Genomic DNA, 22,649 nt, shown 5'->3' on the forward strand with positions numbered 1-22,649 from the left:
GTAATTAGAGGTTGCTGTAAAACATTTACAGCATTAAAAGAATGTTAGTTTCTTCAGTTTGTAGTATTGTTTTCTTTCTACAACAATTATTTTGGATTCTCCATGTGTGGGAGGGTGGAGGGAGAGAGATATCAAATATACAAACACCTTAATTATTTTATTCTGTGTTTCAGAACAGAAATATGGAAAAACAGTCAGAAGCAGTTTAGAGAGATCTACAGACTATTACATTAGTTATGGTTTTTGGTCCACAGACTGTTTATTACATTATTTATAATTTTATCAGTCTATAGCTTTTCAAGCTTATTTTTACTTGGAACTTTGCAGCCCTCACTTGGACTTTTACGGAAAGCTGTGAGGACTAATTTTATGCCAGTCTTGTTGGCATTTATTTTATCACAAAGTCAAGCACATATCAGGAGGACTACAGCCAAAGAAAGCAGCAGGGAGCAGAGGCCAAAACAGGAAACCATTAACATTTCAGAAACTACTCAGAGTTCCCTGTGGTGTACACAGTAAGGACATATCCTTTCTGTGGTAGCTGCCAGCGCTGAGGCACCTTTGCATCTCTTGGCTTTCTGTGGTAATGTAATGGTCATTCTGGATGAGGACAATCTGTCCACTGTGAACAAAGCCGGTAGCCATCCTGCAGCTTTGATTTCAACGTAGAAATCCAGTTTAAGTTCACACAACAGCAGTGCCAGTGTCAACACCAGAAACAGCACAGGGGCAAGTGTTTCTGTCAGACACTAGTAAACATAGGGCCAAGCTTCTCTACGGCCCAGGAAAAGTTAGGAGAATGTCTGAACAGGACAGCCAGCCTTGCTCCCAGCTCTTATACTGGGCCGCTTTTCAGACACTTTCCTAAGTGCCACCCACCCTGCCTGCTCCTATGCCATCTGTAGTGCTAGGACTACAAAGTGAAGCCATGTCTATAAATTAGTAAGTCGTCAATCCACTGTCTACATTCAACAAGTAATTTCCATTAATAAGATGTGCACATCATTTTAGAAAATTATTCTGGATGCAGTTTTTCTCGTGTTAAGATATTATAAATGGATTTTTGGTTGGGGAGTTCACAGAGTAAGGAGATAGCAGGTCAATATAAGAATGTAAAGGCCGCAGCGTTCAGAAGATTGGGAAGCACTAACCTAGACATCTGTATGACCAACGACTCACGATGGTGATCCCCAGCGGCGTATTTACCTCCTGATGGGGCTTAATTTCCTCATATTTAAATATTATCAGTTATTCTCCTTACAGTTTACTAAACCTACAAGGGAAGATAATTTTAAACATAACTCTTATTTTGACAAAAATCTTATCTGAAATAGAACATACAAAACTGTTTATTTTCTTAACTTGTTCCTATATATTTACAGGCCTTATTTGTGTGTGTGTGTGTGTGTGTGTGTGTGTGTGAGAGAGAGAGACAGAGAGAGAATAGGGGGAGAATTTGTACCTTTACAGGCACATTTGAAGGAACTTAAGGGGAAGGGCCTTCTTTGTCCACTTCCCTACTTTGTTTTGAGACAAGAGTCTCTCAACCTGGAGATGGCCGCTCTCGCTAGTTGACTGGCTAGCAAGCCTCTGATACCTGCCTATCTCTGCCTCCCAGTGCCGAGAGGTTGTAGGCATGTGCAGTGCCCAGCTCTTCTCTGAGTGCTAGAGACCCAAATTCAGGTTCCCTTGCTTGCACAGCAAGCATTTTATCCACTAAGTCATTTCCCCAGCCCTGAGGACCTAATTCTTATAATAATCATAATTATCACATAGAATGCTAGATTCAGTGATAAAAAGTTTTTAAATATAAATGTGTACTTCCTATGTGCCTGATTCCCCAGCCGACCTGGACAGGAGAGTAAGGGTAAATGGTGGGCAGAATCCTAAGTCTCCGGACTCACTTCAGAAATGAACAAGTTTTGTTTTCCACTGCTGTTTGTATTCTTGAACTACTAGAGATGGTGTTCAAGCAGATCTTGAGCAAACAGTTTCTTTGACCCGCTTATCTTAGATTTTTCTTCCTGCTTCCCTGCCCTCCTGGCCCTGTTTTGGCCCAGAGGACATTCTCCTAGGCTTTATCTGTTGGGTACAGTTTTCCTGCAGTCTTGTGGCCACATCTGGGTCAGGGTGTGTATTTGAAAAAGGAATTTCAGGCCGTCAGTACTCTAGTTATTTAATGGACTGACGAACATAGCAATTGTTCCTAATTTTTCCTGGCAGTAGTAAAATGTCTTCCACTGTTGGCATAGTAGGAGGTCACCTAAGTGTTGTGGTAGAAGGAGTACACGTCAGTACAGACGCCTCCAGCTGAAGGCATTGTAGTCAGAAAGATGTACCCAGGAAAAGTTAATTATGTGAAAGAAATCTACTACAAGGCAAGAGGTATTGTGTCACATTAGACTCTGCAGTGTTAGGTTAGCCCTCCCGCTGCAGTCACTGCCCCGAGGCATGACTGTCAGGCAGTACAGCAGATCCTAACCCCTTTCTGTCCATTGCTCTGTGCTGTTTCTGACAGCATATCAACTTCCAGAGCACATGTCGTCAGGGCCTTGTAGACTTGAATGTAGACGGTCCGTGTCTAAGTATCGTGTCTTCCCATGCTCTGAGTACAGAGTTCTAGGTCAGTAAATGAGTAAAGTAAGTTTTGAAAAATTGAGTTATTTTTCTCTCCTTAAGTTAACAAATTAGGAAATAATTTCCTACACTTAAACATTATTTTTTATGTGATGCCTAATTTTACTTACAGTCATGTCATAGTTTGAAAATAATCAACACTCAATACAGAGAGGCCTGCAGTAAACTGAAAGGTTTAGTCTGACCCGCTGTGGTGGTCCTGCTGTGGTTTAACCTCTCACAGTCAGATGCTTATGTATACATGGTGTTGTCTGAAGTGACTCGGGAGTCGTGCTCTCGGAGATCCTGAGATGAGAAGAGTACACTGTGGTGTGACCCTCTAAAAGGTCACATAGATGACAAATCGTAACGAAGTGACAAATTAATAAAAACTTATAGAAGGGGTTAGTGAAGTAGTTACTGTGTGACATGGAGGTGTATAGGTGAGAAAGGAGTGCCTTATGCGTGACTCATTACAGAGCTCAGAGTAGGGGCTCAATGAGGAGGGAGGCGGGGCTTAGAGAATGGAAGCCTGATGGCCAGAGCGCTGGCTCAGAAGGTGAAGGTGCTTTCCGTCAGACCTAGTGGCCTGAGTTCAATCCCTGGACCCATCTAGTGGGGAAAGAGGACCACCTCCCATAAGTTGACCTTCACATGTGTGTCACAGGTTCTTGCCCCTCGCATGCTCACATAATTTAATAAAGTGTAATAAATTTTTTGAAGAAAAGAACAGAAACCTGAATAAGAGTAATGAGTTAACGTTCAATCTGTAAAGTCAGACTATTCCATTTGTCTGCGCTTGGGAGACCTATAAAGAAAGCTCATCATCTCAAAGGACATGGGTGAGAGACGCATTGTGATCAAATGATAAAGGCCAGCAATGGAGGCCAAGAGTTGAATGTACAGAACAAAGTGTGTGAACGATAAAATATTATTCTCAGATTGCTGGAATGATCAGAGAAAGTAGCATTTCTCTGATGGATACAACCACTGTGTAGTTTCAGCGTTAGACAGTGCTGGCCGTGACCGTCAGTCAGATGGGACTGTAGGCAAAGTGCGCAGAGTAGACCAGGGAACACAGATCTGAGAGAGCCCCACACTCCTGCTCTCTGCTGAACTGAGTGTCTGCCTAGAGAATGGACCCGAGAAGGCAGTCATCCTAGCCTAATTTCCTTAGGAATAAGTGAAATCTATAGAAATTAGACATCTTGCCTAAGCTCCTAGAACACACTACTAACAAAATTAGAATGACGAGTTGCACATTAAATTTATATGATGAATTTTAAATTAATCATAAAAGCATATGAGTTAATTTTTTCAGTTAACTCACATATTAGCATATTTACAATAGCAAATATTTTATGAAAAGTCCTTTTATGAAAGAACTTGTCCTAAGAAAAACATCAAAATAAATTAGTCTACCTTTGCACAGCGTGCCTAGGCTCCCTGGGATTGTAAGAAAAAAGCCCTCTGAGCCCTACGTTCGGGATGTCCCACTCACAGAGACACAGAGACGGACAGCGATGCAATAAGCAAGAAGTTTAATGATCCATTACCTCCAGGGTGACCCTGTACTCGGGACAGAGGTGACCCCGAAGAACAAAGGCCCACACCCTTTATACTGTTTCAGGTATAGGCTTCAGGTTACAGCATGAGTTGGTTATTTCTCATTGGTAGGGCCTATTATTTTTTTAATTCATTGATGGCCACCTCTTGTCCTTTGAATTCATTGGAGGCCCTTGATGGGGAAATATCTTTGGCATGCAGAGGGGGCGATGAAGGATCCCTGCTAAGGGTGGTTAGCTCATTTCCTGGAACAGGGTGTTTTTCTAAATTCTACCTGGTGTTTGCCTAAGGCAGCCTTTGTCCTTAAGTTTGAATCTTACAGTATCTGTACTCATTTGGTGGTCAGAGATACAATGTGCTCTATGAGAGCTGTCCTTATAACGCGTACAGTCATACCAGTTCTACAGGCAGGTACATGTGCTAGAGAGGTATGGATGCCTTTAGACAACTGTCCCAAGAAGAGGGTCACCCAGAATCCCTTACCATAGCGATGCCAGAAGAGCCATAGGCCCATAGCCACCTTCAAAATGGTAGCACCACTAACATGCTGTACCAGCCTGGGAGAAAGTACCCTGCTTCACCTATGAGAACTGACATAGGACAGGACTGACTGTGTCTGAACACCACAGCATCCAAGCACTGCCTTAGAAGCAGAGGCCATGCCCACCCACTCTAGACTCTGATCCACTGGAAGCTTTGACTCTACACTTCAGCCTCTAGAACAGGAGAAGTACAGTTTTGTTCTTTCTAAATTATCAGCTCTCAGAAATAGTGTTATAGTAGCACACCCAGAGTACATACAATTATGGAATTGTTCCTGAAATTATAAAACTTGTTGCAAACGTAAAGTTTCATGGCACTTGAGTGGACAGTGGTCTCTGATTGTGACACCAGCATCGTAAGAGTCTAAACCAGACAAGTGAGACTGTATCAGACTAGAACACTCTGCCCGGGGAAGAACACAGTTAGGAGAGGGTAAGCATCCTGGGGATAGTTTGAGACACATGCCAGGTAAGGGACCTGAGTCTTTAAGAATACACCTCCAGTGACCAGAATGACAGCAGAGCTTTAAAAATCAACAAGTGAGCAAATGTAGGTGCCACTCAGCATAGCAAATCACCTGGGAAATGCAGATGAGAACACGCTAGCATGCGGCTTCACAGGGTACAGGGGCTACTGTCAGAAGACAGCAGGTGTCAGAGAGGACGAGGGAGGAGAGCCATGCACAGGGTTAGTGAGACTGCAAAACATGAGGGGGAGGGGGATGAAGCTGTTATATACAATAGATTACTGAAAAACGTAAGGCTAGAGCTATCATGTGCCCCAGTAACCCCTTCCCAGTACAGACTGAAAACAGAAATCAGGAGAGGGTTTCATAAGTATGTTTAATTTCAGCATTATTCAGAATAGTCAAGACACAGGAGAAAGCTAGTGTGGTATATATGTCCAATTGGGCATCACTCGGCCTTGGTAAGAAGACAGTTCACAGAAGGGATGAGCTTGAGGGGCAGTCATTACAGGAGGCAGAAAAAGCCAGTCATGGGAGGATGTGTGATCTGCTTAGATGAGGGTGGGCTTGTCTCTTAGAAACCGGAAGCTGGATAGTAACTCCCAGGCCAGCCTGAAGCGGAGCAGGACTGTCAGTAAATAAATGTACAATTTCAGGATTGTAAAACTCAGCAACAAGCTGCAAGGAATCGTGGTATTGAACTGCATGCTTAAAAATTAAGAGAATAAATGTATTATGTGAATTTTACCACAGTAAAAACAAGAAACCAAGAAAAGACATCCATGTTTTAATATTCCTTTACCACAGATGGTTCCAGCTCTGGGCTGAAAAGTATTTAATCTTTGCAAATATACTGATATCATATTTTAGTGGACTGTAATAAATCAGTTTGGTAATTTAATATATTTCTGATTGTATATATTATTATACAGTGAGATTGCACAGAGGATATCTAACTACTTTCCTCATTGTTTGAAAATCTCAGTTGTGTGACATGCTTGTAAAGTGGCCGCTGATGTCACTCATTTGAGAATGTTACTGTGTCTAAAATATGCCACTAGTGACAGATCCAGTGACGATCTCCTGAAGATAACATTAGCTTTTCCAATTTAATATTTTATTAATTTCACCCTTAATACTTTTAAATGTAACTTTGGCTGCCTTTTCATCCCTCTCTCTTTAAAAATTGATGGGAGATTAAATTTGTACCATTTTTCCACTTTATTATCAAAAGAAGACTTGAGGGAAAATAAGAAGCCATACGACCCAAAAGTGAGTAGTTCGGCATGGAAGTAAGGAGAGCCTGGAATGCTACAGATAGAGAGGCAGGCAGGCAATGGATGGGGGGAGGGGGGTGTCCACTGAGACGCAAAACACTGGCGAAGCCTTCTTCCTAAGCTGCCCTTTGAGAATGGCAAAGAAAAACAATCGCTCTGTTAGAACAGTGAGATGCTCTTGTGTTAGGTGCGCCTGCTGCCAACCCTGAAGGCCTGGTGTGATCCCAGAACTGCATGGAGGAGGGAGAGAACCAACTCCTGTGCCCTGTCCTCTGACTCCCAAGTGGACATGGTACCCGACTGTCCTGTGCACATGTGCACCAGTCAGTAGACATGGTATCCGACTGTCCTGTCAGTAGTCAGTAGACATGGTACCCGACTGTCCCTGTGCACGTGTGCGCCAGTCAGTAGACGTGGTACCCGACTGTCCTGTGCACGTGTGCACCAGTCAGTAGACGTGGTACCCGACTGTCCTGTGCACGTGTGCACCAGTCAGTAGACGTGGTACCCGACTGTCCTGTGCACGTGTGCACCAGTCAGTAGACATGGTACCCGACTGTCCTGTGCACGTGTGCACCAGTCAGTAGACATGGTACCCGACTGTCCTGTGCATGTGTGCACCAGTCAGTAGACATGGTACCTGACTGTCCCTGTGCACGTGTACACCAGTCAGTAATGGTTGTTAGTATTGCAGATGGTAGAGTGGGTCTGCCTGTGCACGTATCACAAGTAAGTGGTTTTCAGTAGTGCATATGACAGTAGGCGTGTGTCCATGCATGTATGTACTAATCAGCAGTTATTTTTAAGTGCAGTATTTTAGGCAGGACGTAGATAACTGTAGACTTCAGTTGGCTAAGCTTGTGTATACATAGCCAGGTAGTAAATTGTGAGGCACAGGCGCCACACAGCCTCTAATGTAACTAACTCTGCCACGGATCCATTAATAAGAGGACAAGCTGTCTTCTCAAGAATCTTACTAAGAAAAACAGTCAAAGAGCTCGGTTTGGTCTCACACTATTTTTTTCCTAGAATTTCAGTAATATGATCAAAATCACTACCCTGAAAATACAAAGCAAGTAAATTCAACACTTTATCAGAAGCATATATAGGCTGCAGAGGATTACTTCCGAGGGCCCCAGAGCCCTTCCATCTGAAATGCTTGTACAGTTGACTAAGGCTTCACTCTTAGCTGTTGACATCATGCCTGTCAGAACTATAGCTGTCCCTTGAAATACTGGGACATGTGGCATTATTCATCATAACCCGTCAGGCTATTTGCGGAGCTAATCTGCCGAGGAGAGAGTGGAAAGGCTTCTGTTAGTCTGCGGTCCTAACGCAAACCTTCAGGAGCTTCATCCAGAAAAGACTGGTGTGCACAGGGAAGCCACATGCTCAGGTCTGCACTGCAGAGCTGCTTCTGCTGTCTGTAAGAAGCTGCTCACTAATCCTTCAAAAGAAGGAAACAACCAGGAGATCTGCTGGGCTCGTGAATTTATCTTTTGCCTTTTCCATTTGTAATCTTCATCTTTCTACCCTGAGCCCTCAGGATGCAGTGCTTTAGTCCACTTGTGTAGATCGTTCACAGTGGAACCTGTGCTCACTGCACTTAGCAGTCCTCACGCACTTCCAGCGAGGCCCACGCCCATGCACTCTCAGCCCCCCTGAGCCACACCCACATCCTTCCGTGAGCTCACTGGTCCCACCCTCCAGTTCCACTTGTAGCATCTCCACACGTAGTCTCTGACTCTCAAGACAGCAGTCACAGTTTATGTCACCACATAGAGCTTCCTTATGTTTTATATAATCCATGATTCTCATCAGCAATGGTTATAGAAAACAAATTCTTACAATCAAGAGTTCTAGAGATGGGAGATGACTCGGTGAGTGAAGAGCATGAGAACCTGAGCCTAGGTCCCTGGCGTCCATGGAGAACGTTGGATGTGGTTCATACCATAGCCCCAACACTGGGGGCATGGGCACAGGAAGATGCCTGGAACTCACCAGCCAGGCATTCGATCTGAACCAACCAATGAGCTCCAGGTTCAGATAGCACTGAGGTGAGAACCCATAGAGGAAGGCACCCATGTCAACCTCTGACCTGCACACACTTGTGAGCACACAGGTGCACACACAAGTAAGAGTTCTAAATAATTACTTAAATAGAGCCCCCCAAATACAACTGTAATTTTGCCTTGCATGCAAGTTTGCTTTTAAATGTATGATTGCATACAACTAAACCAAGTAAACTTCTCAGGGAGTAAGTTAACGTTCTAGCATCAAGGATGCCGGATTAAGCATTTTCTATGTCACTGGCGGCTGGAACCTCTTAGTAACCTTTGAAGTTATGTGCAGATAAAAAGTAGGATTTCACTGTAATGCACTGACAAGTCATTAATGGTACTGCCTTGATCATCCTTTTTCTCCAATTACAGATTGATCTGAGTTTGCATTAAATATGATGATCAGTTTCTTAGCATGTTTCATGTCATGGAGTTTTAGAAATACTTGTGAACGCTGCTGAAAATGCTAGTCTTGTATTCTCTGTGTACAGTTAACGAGAGTGACTAACTCTCAGTTGAGTGTTCTACTTATCCAAAGCATTGAATATGTGATCTGTAGTTAATTGCCCAATTACCCTTCTAATATGGCGCCATCATGCCAAGGTAATACAGAAGAGATCTGCAGAACTGCAGTTTTCTTTATTGCCAACCCTCGGGCTAGGGGACAGGGGATGGGGGGCAGGGGTTGGGGCTGGGGATTCTTCCCTCAGGCAGTTGTTGGTGCAGTGACTCTAACTGTCACTGTGCTCCCATTGTGACTGCTTGTGTGGTTGGCTGGTTGAATGCTCTTTTATTTGTTTTGCTTCTTTTCCTTTCCCCTTTCCCTTCCCCTCCTTTCCCCTCCCCTCCCTTTCCTTCCCTTCCCTTCCCTTCTCTCCTTTTCCTTCCTCTTCCATTCCCCTTCCCTTCCCCTCTCCTCCCCTCCCTTCTCCTTCCCTTCCCTTCTCTTTCCTTTGTTTTCCTAAACTGGCTTTCACAGTGTATCCCAAGCTGGCCTCAAACTTATGATCTCCTCTCTGTCTCCTGACTGTTAAGATTCACATGTGCTGCTAAGGGTCACACCTGCTCCTTTGACACTCTTTAGAGTCTACATGGTCATCCTCAGGTACTTGGTTTATGTGCTTCTTTATTTATTGAAACTTCTTTCTGATACTTCTCTAGAGATAAACAACAAAAGCCAGTTTCGGTCGTATTCCAATCATATTCTGGGTTCTCAGTGGGCTGGAGGAACCCATGTGCCAATCTCTGAATCAGTCCCATGTGCTGATGCATGGAGCTCATTGGGTGGGTGACCCTAAGACTACCGTGAAGATAAGGCTAATGCCATCCAAAGCAGGACAGTGGCACAGTCCACGAAGGGAAACGGCAGTGAGTGAGGGCGAGCAGGTGGGAATAGCCGCAGGCGCGGCTGCCACAGCTCTGCCTGCTCTCTGAAATCGACTCCAGCCACCGTAAGTGTGTTCTACATCCTGGGCGTGCTTAGTGCTGTGTGTGCATCTTCACTGATAGATGGTGTTAGAGGTCTCTTTCGTAGAATTTTAGGGAGATTATGGATGTACTCAAGGCTCGATGGGTAATGAAGCCTGGACGGTGCAGCTTAAGACCCCAAACACTGCCACACTGTGGGGTCTCCACAGGAAAACAGCAGCTGCTGTTAGAAACTCACTCAGCATTGTCTTATGAATTCGTTATCACAGGTAACTAAAGCAGACACTCCTATCTTGCTTTAATGTGCAGTGCAGTCCTGTGACAGAACTGGAGAAGGCAAGTCTCCTACCTTTTTCTGCTCACTTTGAGCACAAGCTATTCACGGCCACGTTTGGTACTCTAAGCCATGTGCATTCAGATCCAAGTGTATAGATACCTGAACACACAGGTCACATCCTGTATGCTACATATATGTATGAATATGGTGTGTGTAACAAAGTCTGCGAGGTTTTTGGAACTTGGCACTCAATGGAAATGATAATACGGAAGTTGATAGGAAACAACTCCACCCACTGGACTCGCCTCACAGGAAAAGCTAAAACAGTGAGGTGTCCAGTTCCTTACGTACTAGTAGTAGTGATAAGCAGTCTGGGCGAAGAGTTTACTGTCCGAGGCTGGTTACTCTGGTTAGCCAGCCTCACTTCACCACATGCTCTGCTCCGGGAGGGAGCTGACCCCTTTGGCCTTCCTTTCTCTTGTAGCTCCCTTCCTTCCTTCCTTTCTTCCCTCCCTCTTTCCCTTCCTTCCTTTCTTCCCTCCCTCTTTCCCTTCCTTCCTTTCTTCCCTCCCTCTTTCCCTTCCTTCCTTTCTTCCCTCCCTCTTTCCCTTCCTTCCTTTCTTCCCTCCCTCTTTTCCTTCCTTCCTTTCTTCCCTCCCTCTTTTCCCTTCCTTCCTTTCTTCCCTCCCTCTTTCCCTTCCTTCCTTTCTTCCCTCCCTCTTTTCCTTCCTTCCTTTCTTCCCTCCTTCCTTCCTTTTTCCCTTCCTTTCTCCCTAAGTTAACATATCAAATAATGGGTTTCCTTGTGGCATTTTTATGCATACTTATTTATTTAGTTGTAATTCGTGTCCCTCCCACACTCCTCCCCAATCCTTGCCCCTCTCCGGTTGGTCCCATCTTTATCTCTTCAATACCCCCATGTCCTGTGTCACAGTGAACGGCATTGCTTCCCAGTCCCTGTCCCTCCCTCAAGATCTCTTCTCCCCCTCATGTTCACTTTCTGCCTTCATGACGTACAGGCTTGTGCTGTTTATACAGGCCCTGGTGTCTAGTACAGACTTTAACTGCACCTTAACTTTTCATGTGTAGATATAGTTTAGGAAGCTACTTGTAGGCTTCCCTGTGACCTTTACAAGAAATGGCCGTGCTGTTCATCCTCCCTGCTGCGTTCAGAGCTAGAAATACTTGGTATTGTGCTCTCCTGGAGTGCTGGAGTGCTGAGTGCTGGAGTGCTGAGTGCTGGAGTGCTGAGTGCTGGAGTGCTGAGTGCTGGAGTGCTGGAGTGCTGGAGTGCTAAGTGCTGGAGTGCTGAGTGCTGAGTGCTGGAATGCTGGAGAGCTGGAGTGCTGGAGTGCTGAGTGCTGGAGTGCTGGAGTGCTTGAGTGCTGGAGTGCTGGAGTGCGGAGTGCTGAGTGCTGGAATGCTGAGTGCTGAGTGCTGGAGTGCTGAGTGCTGGAGTGCTGAGTGCTGGAGTGCTGGAGGGAGATGGGGTGCTACTTAGATGTAGTTTTCTTTATGAGTAATTGGTCCTCCCCTTACAGCTTCCACTGTTGGTTCTTTGCGTTGAGTGTGGGCGCCGTAGCTTGCCATATGGACAGTTTCTCTGGACAGTCGTGTCTATGATGGGTTCTTTCTCAACACTGTTGACAGAGCTGCCGTTTCTCTACATTTGGGGGATTTTCTGCATATTTCACTATATAGATTCCCTGTGCCTTGAGTTTTTCTCGCAGTTCCTTCTGTTTGCCTGTTGATTTTTAGGTTGGCCTGTTGATTGTATGGCAAGAGCTCTTGGGTGGTGTTGAAATGTTTGGTTTTCTGTCCCCATTGCTGATATTTCAGGACAGAATTCCCTTGAGCTTGCCTTCTCTTCCTGGTGTTTCTTCTACTTAGTCAAGTCTATTTATAGCATTTTCTTTGTTGAGTTGTCATTCCATCATTTTCCAAAAAAATCAAGATTTCCATGATTGAAGTTTTCTGTCATGTTGCTGACTTTTTTTTTTCATTTTCCTGATTATTTTCATCCATCTCTTCTAACTTTTTTCACTACATTGCCAGTGTTTCTCACCATGTCCAAAATTGAATTAGTCTGCTTGCCCATATCCTCTTCCAGGTCTTTAATCAGTTTTATCAGTAACTTTTCAGTCCTCTCACCTGGCATTGTGTCTATTTCCATGTGTGTGGATCTGTGGCAGAGGAGACGGCTTCTTCTGGAGGATGTGGTAGGGCCGCCTTGCTTTTCTCCAGTGTCTTCTCTCTGTTGTTTGCACATCCTCAGTAGACTTTATTGGGGCTCTCCTTGTTGGGCAGCCTTCTTGTGGGAGCCCAATCTATAGTACTACCCTATAAGGAGGAAACAAGCTGTTAGAACCGTGTGGCCAGCTTGTACCCTCTGAAGTAAACAGTCTCTGAGCTGAAGCTGCCTCCCAAGTATGTAAGGCTGTGGGCACACACATGTATATCATGTGTATGTGCTTAAAATAATAATAAGTCCATAAAACGAACAGAAAAGGAGAATTGTCTGACTTATAAGTTTATTTTTAAAAAGGTAAAACTATTGATTTTCTGAGTGGCCCACAAAACATGTGTAACACTTAATTTGTGATTAAGAGAAACCATGATTGTTACCAGTCTTGTGAGAACGGATGGAGACCGAGAGTCGGCCTAGTGTGTGTTGGGCCCTGGGTCTGTCTGTGGGAAAGGCAGTTGTTAGGGGAAAGGAACACAGGAGGAGAGACTGATAACCTCTGCTGTGGCCATTGCTGCAGCGGCAACTTCGTGTCTTGCGCATGCACAGTGCTGCGTACAAGGCCCCTGCGGGAGCTCCAAAACCGCGTTCAGTGAATGCCAAAAGTAAAACTGCTCTGAGTGGTCTGCTTAGCACTGCCATGTGTGCGTCTGAAATGTAGTCAGTGCTAACCTTTAATTTCATTTAATGTTAATTGATTTAAGTTTAAAATTTATACTTAGTTGTAAAAAAGAATATTTAGGATAACAAGCATTTGAATCTGTTTTTTCAGTTTTATCTTATTTAAAATGAGAATGTTTATAAAATTTAACATATAATTTGTATTTTAAAATATAAGTTTATCTTTCCAAGATTTGACATAACATTGAACTAAGGAAAAAATATTGTTCAAATCAACTTTTTTCTAACTTCATAAAATGAAACTTAACTTTAAGTTTTAAATTACTGTCTGCATCATAGTATGCCTTGGGCTGTGATGGTTAAAAGCCTTTCTAAGACATCATTGGAGGGTGGAGAGATGACTCAGCTGTTAGAGGGAGGCTAGGCTCACAGCAGGAAGGTATCAGGGGCTCTGCCCGATGTGCAGACATGCGTAGTAGATGAGTAGCAAACCTCTGTCAGAATCATAGCGTGTCGGAGTACAGCCTCCTGTGACCTGAGCGTACACTCGAGGTATAGTTTAAATAGTTTTAACTTTTAGTAGGTCACTGGATCTAGATATTATTACCATTTGACTTTTTTAAGTTGTACCTTATTTGTTATTAGAGAAAATAAAGTTTCTTAGAAAATATAAATCAGTGCAGACAGGCGCAACGGTACATGTTTGTCTCTGAGTAGATGTGTTTGGCTGTTCATGGCATGAGGCAGTTAACCTGCTTGATGTGTCTCGAAAAGTGATGGCCTCGCTGCCCACGATGTGCTGTCTCCATGTCCTCACATAGGAAACTCGGACAAAGCACGGTGGAGCCTACAGTGCTTCTGGGTCTCTCTGGCCTCCTCGTGGGCCAGAACTAGGACGCGCAGCTCCCCCCACAATTTATCTCCTTTCTCTTTGCCCTTTCCTCCAGGAGGTGATTTTCTGTCCTTTCTGAGGAAGAGGAAGGACGAGCTAAAGTTGAAGCAGTTGGTGAGGTTTTCCTTGGACGTTGCTGCTGGCATGCTGTATCTGGAGGGCAAGAACTGCATTCACAGGTAAGGAGCGCCCGTAGCAGCACCCTCCCTCCCACTCTGAGGAGGAGAGTCCTAGTGGGTTCCTCCGTGAAGCTTACTGCCGCTTTTATATTTTGTGTAGCTTTACAAAAACTCTTCACTGGTCTCTTATGGCCCCTCGCTGATTAGCCTCTCAGCTGAAAGTTGTTTTATTGTGATCAAGTCTACCATGACCTGCGCTGAAGCCACAAAATGGCTTCGCGTGTTGCCGACTGTCATTTTCCAAAATAATGGAGGAACATAAAACGAGAAGAAAAATTCCCTCTTTTCTTTTGTTCTGTTCTTCTCTTGCTCTTGCTTGTCTGTGACAGGGTCTCTGTGTAACCCTTGGCTGTCTCAGATCTCACTATGTAGACCAGGTTAGCCCCAAACTCAAAGAGATTCACCTGCTTCTGCCTCCCCAGTGCTGGGTTAAAGAGGTGTGCCTCCGCGCTCAGCTCTAACAATAAGTCTTAGCTGTGAAGACTTAGAGTGGTTTCTCAACGGGAATTTTAGAAAACTTCTTGTGATTTTTACATAGTGGCCTAGTCTTCCTGCTTCACAAGTTATGGTTTTGGTTTTACTTTTTTAAGATGTATTTATTCTATTGTATATGTGGGACTGAGTTACAAATGGTCATGAGAAGCTGTGTGGCCAACAGTCCAAGGGCAGTAAGAGCCCCTCTCTGGCCCCTAGATTGTAGCCCAAGTGTCTGTGGCTGAGGTCAGCTTTAGTGTGGGATGCAGCGCACCGTGAGGCCTGATGAAGAACGTGCCACACGCAGTGTGGTTAAGTGTGCGTGAGGAGGATCAGAACCTTAATCTGCTGGATCAGAACCTTCTCACACTGCGTACACTGGAGGAGGGTCATTGTCACAGCCCTGTGCCGCAGCCTGCTGGCTCCATGACTGCGCTGTGCTTCTGACTGAGGTTTCTCCTCACAGCCGTGCCGTGGTCCTGCACGGAGTATGACTCAGCAGTGTGAGGACGCAGCAAATGCAGCATCGCGGCAGAAGTGTCGCGCTCCCAGACGTTAAAGTCACTGTGACTCAGCCATCCCACTGTACCTGTGCCACACGCTGTACCAAGTCACCCTGTAGAGGATTTTAAGCCGTAAAAACAAACAAGCAAACAAACAAGCTAGAGTAAACCAAATTAAAGTATAAAAACAGAAGAGGTCTTGCTCTCACATTTTGTAAGTTTTTCCTGAGATTTTAAGTTGTTTTATGTCTCAGACATTTCGTCAGATTCTCTGTAGTAGCTACTCTTAGGGCTTCTATTAGGCCTTCTATGGCTGTAAGTCTTAAGTAATATACATCACTAAAATTAATAATTTGTAAGTTACCTCTAGTGCTGTGAATACTTCCCCACCCCCACACTGGGGGCTGGACCTAGGCCTCCCATGTTCAGGCAAGGGCTCTACACCGAGTTCAGTCCCACACCCTCAGTCAGGCCGTGCTGATCTTTAGTTTTGAGTGGGCTGCATTTGGGGGAACCATTGCTTTTATTTCATATTATTTGCAGCGACGACATCTTGCAAGAGGATGACATTTTAATCATGAGAATGAAAACAATTCCAGATTACAGGTGGCAACAGCGTGTCATTTTTATTTCTCTGTCTAAATCGTAACATTAATGTTGTAATAGTGTTCTTCATTTTCCTTTTTCATGTCTCCATATTTTCAATAGTTTTGAAAGCCAGTCTTTGCTTGGCTTGTCCTAGCAGTTATGTGTGTTTGCTGGCTGGCAGGATGTACAGCCTTTGAACAGTGAGTGTCTCTGAGAGCAGGTGTACTAAATAGGCCTTGGAGTTGATGGCAACCTTCCGTGTTTGCCTTTGGCGCTCTGTGGTGTGTGTTGAGAAACCCAGAATCTGTAACAAGATTCAGTAATTGATTTGATTAGTTGTGAGTAATAATCATTAGTATAAAAGCCCCAGTTTGGTCATTCTTGGCATTCCGTAACCTTTAGTCTTTATTCCTATAAATATATTTCTAATGTTTAATCTTTGACGTGATTTTACTAGCCTAATATCATAACAGGGTATTATTTTTCTGTGATCACAGCCATTGAGTTCTATTTTCCTTGCTAATCATGAGAACAAGATGATTTCGTATCTACAGAAGGTATTATTCCTTTCTAAACTGAGATGAATTCCTTTTCCTTCTCATTTTGCTCCAGCAATCTGTGGCATTGTATTGAGAGAATAAACCACTCTTCGTGTTGCATTTTTAATAGTCATGAATTGTACGGGAGAGCCATGCTCACAGTGCCAGCCAGGGGAGCTGTTTCTCTGGGAGAAGCAGTAGTCAGAGTGCAGTCAACTTGCTGTAAATGTGTACAGAATTCAGTGAGGGAAGTTTTTTCGTTGGTAATAATTTCTGATGGGGATATTATAAAAATTAACTAAATATTAGGAACTATGATGAAGTTGTATTATTATTTTTCAGATAATGAGTAAATCACCGAGTCTCATTTTTCTTTTACCTCCCAAATGGAGTTTCCTCTCTCCTGTTTCCTACAAGTCCCTCCACACCACCCCTCTCATTTTTACGGTCCGTATATATAGAAACATAATGGTTAATTACAGGAAACGAAGATGTTGATTTTTCTTACTGAGAATTTTGTGATTCTTAGCATTTAAAGATTAAATTAGTCCATCTTTGTGTTGTATTGCATTAGAATGCTTGATTTTTAAAAATTTCTATTTGAGTTGCCGATTTGAATAGCATTTTAAAATTCACTAAGTGAGCTTTTACTCGGAAATAGGACAGAACTTACAGTAATTTTTGAAGTGGTTATAAGCATACTTCTGCCATTTTGTATTTATTTAAAGCAATATTCTCATCATTGGCAAAAATCAAAACATTCATGAACTCAGAAACATACTAAAATTGTTCTCGGTCCTGCAGCATCAAACATTCAACCAAGATTCAGTTCTTAATAAATAGAATATAATTTAATTTTTTAAAATAAAAATACTTAAGAATATTCATCTCAGAGTGTATAAAATTGACTTAATTTAAATTTTAAAAATCATAAGTATTTAAAATAAATTTTATAAATTATCAGCTAATACTTGATATAATATACATGTATGATATAGTAATTATTTATTAATGTGTAGTATATTTATCACCAGAGACATTTAAAAATACCCTAGTATTGTGGAAACAGTTTAAGAGACCCCGATCTCCGTGGATCTACATGTTAGGATCCTAATGGGCCGACTACATTTGGACAGTCTCCCCGTTATTCCAGTGCCTAGGAATGCTCCTCCTCTGTCTTGTTTAGGCTTCAGGACAAGTTGAATAACTGTACTGGCTGGTTCTGTGTGTCCACTTGACACAGCTGGAGTTATCACAGAGAAAGGAGCCACCCTTGAGGAAATGCCTCCATGAAACCCAGGTGTGAGGCATTTTCTCAATTAGTGATCAATGGGAGAAGGCCCAGCCCATTGTAGATGGTGCTGTCCCTGGTCTGGTGGTCCTGGGTTCTGTAAGAAAGCAAGCTGAGCAAGCCAGGGGAAGCAAGCCAGTGAGTAACATCCCTCCATGGCCTCTGCATCAGCTCCTGCTTCCTCCCCTGCTTGAGTTCCAGTCCTGACTTCCTTTGGTGATGAACAGCCATGTGGAAGTGTAAGCTGAATAAACCCTTTCCTCCCCAACTTGCTTCTTGGACCTGATGTTTGTGCAGGAATAGAAATCCTGACCAAGACAATATGCATTGCTTGAAAGGTGGGACAGCAGACATGTTCTGAGTATTGTGGACTTTGTAAATGTGCATAGCATGATGAGACCCGTGTCTAGGGTGTTGGTGGAGACTTCCCGAGGGAAGGTTTGTTTTTTTGTTTTTTTTGTTTTTTTTGTTTTTCACTTTTGCTCTTTGTTGACTGGGAAAACAGGAAAGAAATCCTGCAACAGTGTCTGGCTCTTAAAGGTTAATGAATGAACTCTGACTAAACCCCAGCTCAAGTTCTGTCCCAGGTCACACAGAGACTCTGTTGGAGACACCGACCTTCCACAGTAAAGGCATCCATTAGGAGCTGTGAGGCCAAGTAGTGCGTGGTAGGATGGTCTGACTTGCAGCGGCCATTGGTTCATTTTCATAAGGAAGCGCAGAGAGCATGACGGAGCTGTGCATGGGATTTTAGAAAGAGACACTCAGGGGGTCGTGGTGCTTTATTCTGCAACTCGCTGTAAGGGGAGTGTCAATTCTTCTCATTTTATTCTCTATCGCTTAGAGGCCTTCTGCTTTACCTGTTAACTGAAAGCACAGGATGAACATAGACGAGTGGTAGGAGTGAGCTGGGAACCTGTATGACATCTTATCCAACATTCCATTATCATTTCGAGTATATTGTTATTAGTTTTAGCTTTTAAATTTTTCACAGCACAGAGAACTATTTAAATGTTAATAATTTAAATGTATGAAAAGTATAAAGACCCTTCAATTTAAACCATTTCTCCTAACGCAATATGGTATTTGTATCTTATAAAAGATGTCACACAAACACCACTCTTAAAAAGTTCCTGCAACCTTACTCACTTTAGTCACTTTCTCCTTAAAGTCAAATGTATATATATTTTTTTTTCCAGGAATGAATGTGTGTGTGTGTGTGTGTGTGTGTGTGTGTGTGTGTGTGTGAGAGAGAGAGAGAGAGAGAGAGAGAGAGAGAGAGTGTCCCAGGAATGAGAACTTTACACTACAGTCTATAGAAGTCTACAGCCTGGGTTACTGTACTAAATGACTGGAGTGTCTACCTTCAGAGAAAACAACAGGGAGATTTGGATGAAGAGTGCAAAGAGATAGACTTTTTATTTATAGTCATTGATAGGAAAGGAATAGTCTACAGACGAGGAGTCTGAGGCAGGCCAGGGAACAGTCTGCAAGGCCTTGAGAGTAAGGAAGAGTGAGAGCAGCCTTCCTGAAGCCGCCGTGCTGTTTGGCAGGTGCTGCCTGTCCTGTTTAACAGAATGACAGAGAAATCGGGTGGAGCGTCTGGCTCGTTGCTGTTTCTGACTTGCGTTTAGTCACTTCATTAAGTACGTTGGACTTAGGGTGTCAAACAGGTGTCATATGCATCCAAAATGCTTTAGACGCTAGGGTTGCTGTTTTTGTCTCAAGGCCTGCTAGGAACCAGGGAGCAGAAACTGCTTAAACACTTGCAGGGTTGGTATAAGGAAGCGGTGTCTTCTGTAACTCAGGCACAGCAAGAGCAGCTCGACTTAGACATGCTCCAGCGAGGCCACTGAGAACCAGCAGTGGGCCAGAGGAGCCTCACCCAGCCTCACCCAGCCTCACCCAGCCTCACCCAGCCTCACCCAGCCTCACCTAGCCTCACCCAGCCTTCACCCAGCCTCACCCAGCCTCACCCAGCCTCACCCAGCCTCACCCAGCTTCAGTGGTGTTGTCGTTCTTGTTCTTGTTCTTGTTCTTGTTGTCTTCTGTTGCTTCTTTTTGCTCTAGAGACTCTGTCCTTGCTCTCTCTCCATAGGCAGAGGGCTCTGAGATGACACTTGACTCAAGACAGCCTTCCTTGTAGGCTCAGCATGCCTCCAGGTGACTGGATGTGCTCACATTACAGCTTCTTGCCTCTCTTCCTGTCTTGGTCAGCAGCGTGTCCAGGCAGGAACTGTCTGCAGGGTCTCACCTCTGGGGAATGGGATCCAGGCTAAGCTCCCCAAATGGCTTCCACGTACTGAGTATCACTCTACCTAAAGGCTCCTCATTCCCTGCCTCTTGGGTTTGTTTGTTTGGTACCATTTGTCTCTGTAGGACAAAGTGAGCCACAAAAGAGTAATCTGGGGATTAGAGAGATAGCTCAGTGGTTCCAAGTGTTTGCTGTGCAATTTTGAGGGTGAGTGCTCTCATCCCAGCACCCCATAACAAGCGGGTGTCTTCAAAAGCCTGTAATGTCAGCTCCTAGGCTCAGTTCCAGTGCCTTCCTTTTGCTGGCCTTGGTGTGCAAAAAGTGTGTACACTGGTACTCACATGTGCACACACACACACACACACACACACACACACACACAAAATAAATAAAATCTCAGGCAATTCATTTTGTAAAATGCAATCTGACCAGTTCCAAGGTCAGGGTCAAGGAAGAATGGAGATTACAGAAGTCACAGTAAAGTCTGTGAATCAAGGAAACACTTAAAGTATGTATTTGCAGATACTTCCTAGTTTCTTCCTTTGTGAGGCAGTCAGCCATATGGCTTTTAAGTAAAATCATGTGGAAATAAAAGCAGTTAAGGAAGCTGGCTGAGAACAGATCTCTTAGAGACATGGGGTGCTTTTCAGTCCTTACCGTCCTGTCTTCATCCTTCATGTAGTAAAAGTAAAGTGCCTGCTAGCACGATTGGTGGGAGAGTGGTTGCTTATGCCCTACTACAGGGGGATAGATATTTTTGTAATTATAGAAGAATTGGGCTTCCTTGTATCCTAAAACTAACCTTTTAATACTGAACTTCTGTACAGTTTGTGGACAGTTGGTTCAACTCTCCTGGGAACGTTTTAAATGAGCACTTTTCATACAGCAGATGGGCGTGGACTTTGACACATGATGGACGAATTGGTCAATAAAGTTCCGAAGTACTGATATCAGATACTGATTTCACTCAGAAATGTTAACGTTCATTCGTGTTTTTTCATTTCTTTACAATGTGTAGCTGAAGATTGTACCTATCTAGTGGGCACCTATATAGATTGTACCTATCTAGTGGGCACCTATATAAATTGTACCTATCTAGTGGGCGCCTATATAGATTGTACCTATCTAGTGGGCATCTATATAGATTGTACCTATCTAGTGGGCACCTATATAGATTGTACCTATCTAGTGGGTGCCTATATAGATTGTACCTATCTAGTGGGCGCCTATATAGATTGTACCTATCTAGTAGGCACCTATATAGATTGTACCTATCTAGTGGGCGCCTATATAGATTATACCTACACAGTGGGTACCTATATAGGTTGTACCTACACAGTGGGTGCCTATATAGATTATACATACACAGCCCAAAGGAACATCTGGTCATTTTTATCACATCTTAACACACATATTGGTTTATCTAAAATAGAAATGTTTTTCTGTAATAATAGAAAAAATTTAAAAGCAAATTACTTAGGAAACAGAAAAGTGTACACTTATTTCCACTGGCTTTTCCAGTTATCTGTTAAAAGGATTACTAATGTCTACCTTGTAGCCAGTGGTCATGAGGTTTAATCATAGTAAGAGGCATAAAAGCTTTTCCAAAATCTAATTGATTATCACATTCAGCTACTACGCAGGTGTCGGACAGAGGAGGTGGATACCAAAGCATCTTAGAAGATGGAAAATGAAAAGTACTCTGATCAAGAAAGAAATTGACTAAGATGTACTAGCTTTAAAAAAAAATGATAGCATAAACACAGCATGAATGTAGGTGATAATCCTAGTTCAGTAACAAGGCCGTGGTCTACTGTATCCACTCCACTTACCTGTCAATCACCGTGGAGCTGAGGAGATGCAGGGTGGCAGCCAGCAGCAGCCCTCAGTGGCTGCGGCCTCACAGCAGGCACAGGCCCGTCACAGGCTAGAGCTTTTTGACTACATATGCGTTCACTCTGATGTTGGCACGTCTCCGTTCGCAGGGCTTCGTTTACTTAGAAGGAAAGGACTACAATGTTGAGAAAGCTTTTCTAGCCTGTCTGCCTGCTAGGTTACTGTATGGGAATCTTGTAATCTCTCTTCCTTAGTGCGTCCTTGTCAAGTCCCTGCTTCACAGGTAAACTGGAGTTCTTTGATGAACCACTCACATGCTGTCTATAGGGAGGCATGGCTATGTTCTGCAGTGATGCTGAGAACAGGGCACAGCCATGTCTCTGATCCAGCGTATCAGATATGTCACCCCTGCAGCACCAGGAAGCATCCCATGCTTTCATAGACTGGGGCTCATTTGACCCCCTGCCCTTTCTGCTGTCTCTGCCCGTGTAAGAAAACACAGTCATGATCTAGAACATACTAGATTTTGATGAGAGATGAGAATAGGCCTCCAGACCTTGGTGACCCCAGGATGCAGTACTGATCTTCCGCAGTGAGACAGCGGCAGAGAGAGCGTGAGGCGCTCATTCGCCTCCGCCAGAATGGGTACTATCTGCCTCTGTTGGTCTCCATCAGTCCTTCAGTTCCTCTGCTGTGTGATTAGCGTACAGGAACATCAGGGGACCTTTATCCAATAGCAATGGAAATACAGAAGGTGTGGATTAAGACCTACACATATGGCTCTTTTTTTCTCATTTTCTAACGTGAAAAGCCAGAGAACAAGAGCCTCTGGATACTTTGGGAGGTTTTCATGGTCTATGACAAAAGGGTCTGAGAGCCCCTTCCAAGTGGAGTTAAAGGAGACTCTCTTCTCATCTCTGGGTGCAAAAGAGATGTGTCCAAAACTGTGCTCAACGCTCTCGTCTTTGGACCTTTTCAAGGTGCTTCAGCACTG

General features: G+C 43.8%; 1 protein-coding gene across 1 annotated transcript in view; it reads left to right on the forward strand.

The window, feature by feature from the left end:
- The window catches only part of Fer (FER tyrosine kinase), a 252,057-nt gene that overhangs the window by 175,865 nt on the left and 53,543 nt on the right, over window positions 1–22,649 (forward strand). Inside the window, 1 exon segment of the mRNA XM_032901714.1 lies at window positions 14,047–14,170. Within this exon segment, the coding sequence (XP_032757605.1) occupies window positions 14,047–14,170 (124 nt within the window).

This window comes from Rattus rattus, chromosome 4 (assembly GCF_011064425.1).
Source record: "Rattus rattus isolate New Zealand chromosome 4, Rrattus_CSIRO_v1, whole genome shotgun sequence".
Classification (NCBI taxonomy): Eukaryota; Metazoa; Chordata; class Mammalia; order Rodentia; family Muridae; genus Rattus; species Rattus rattus.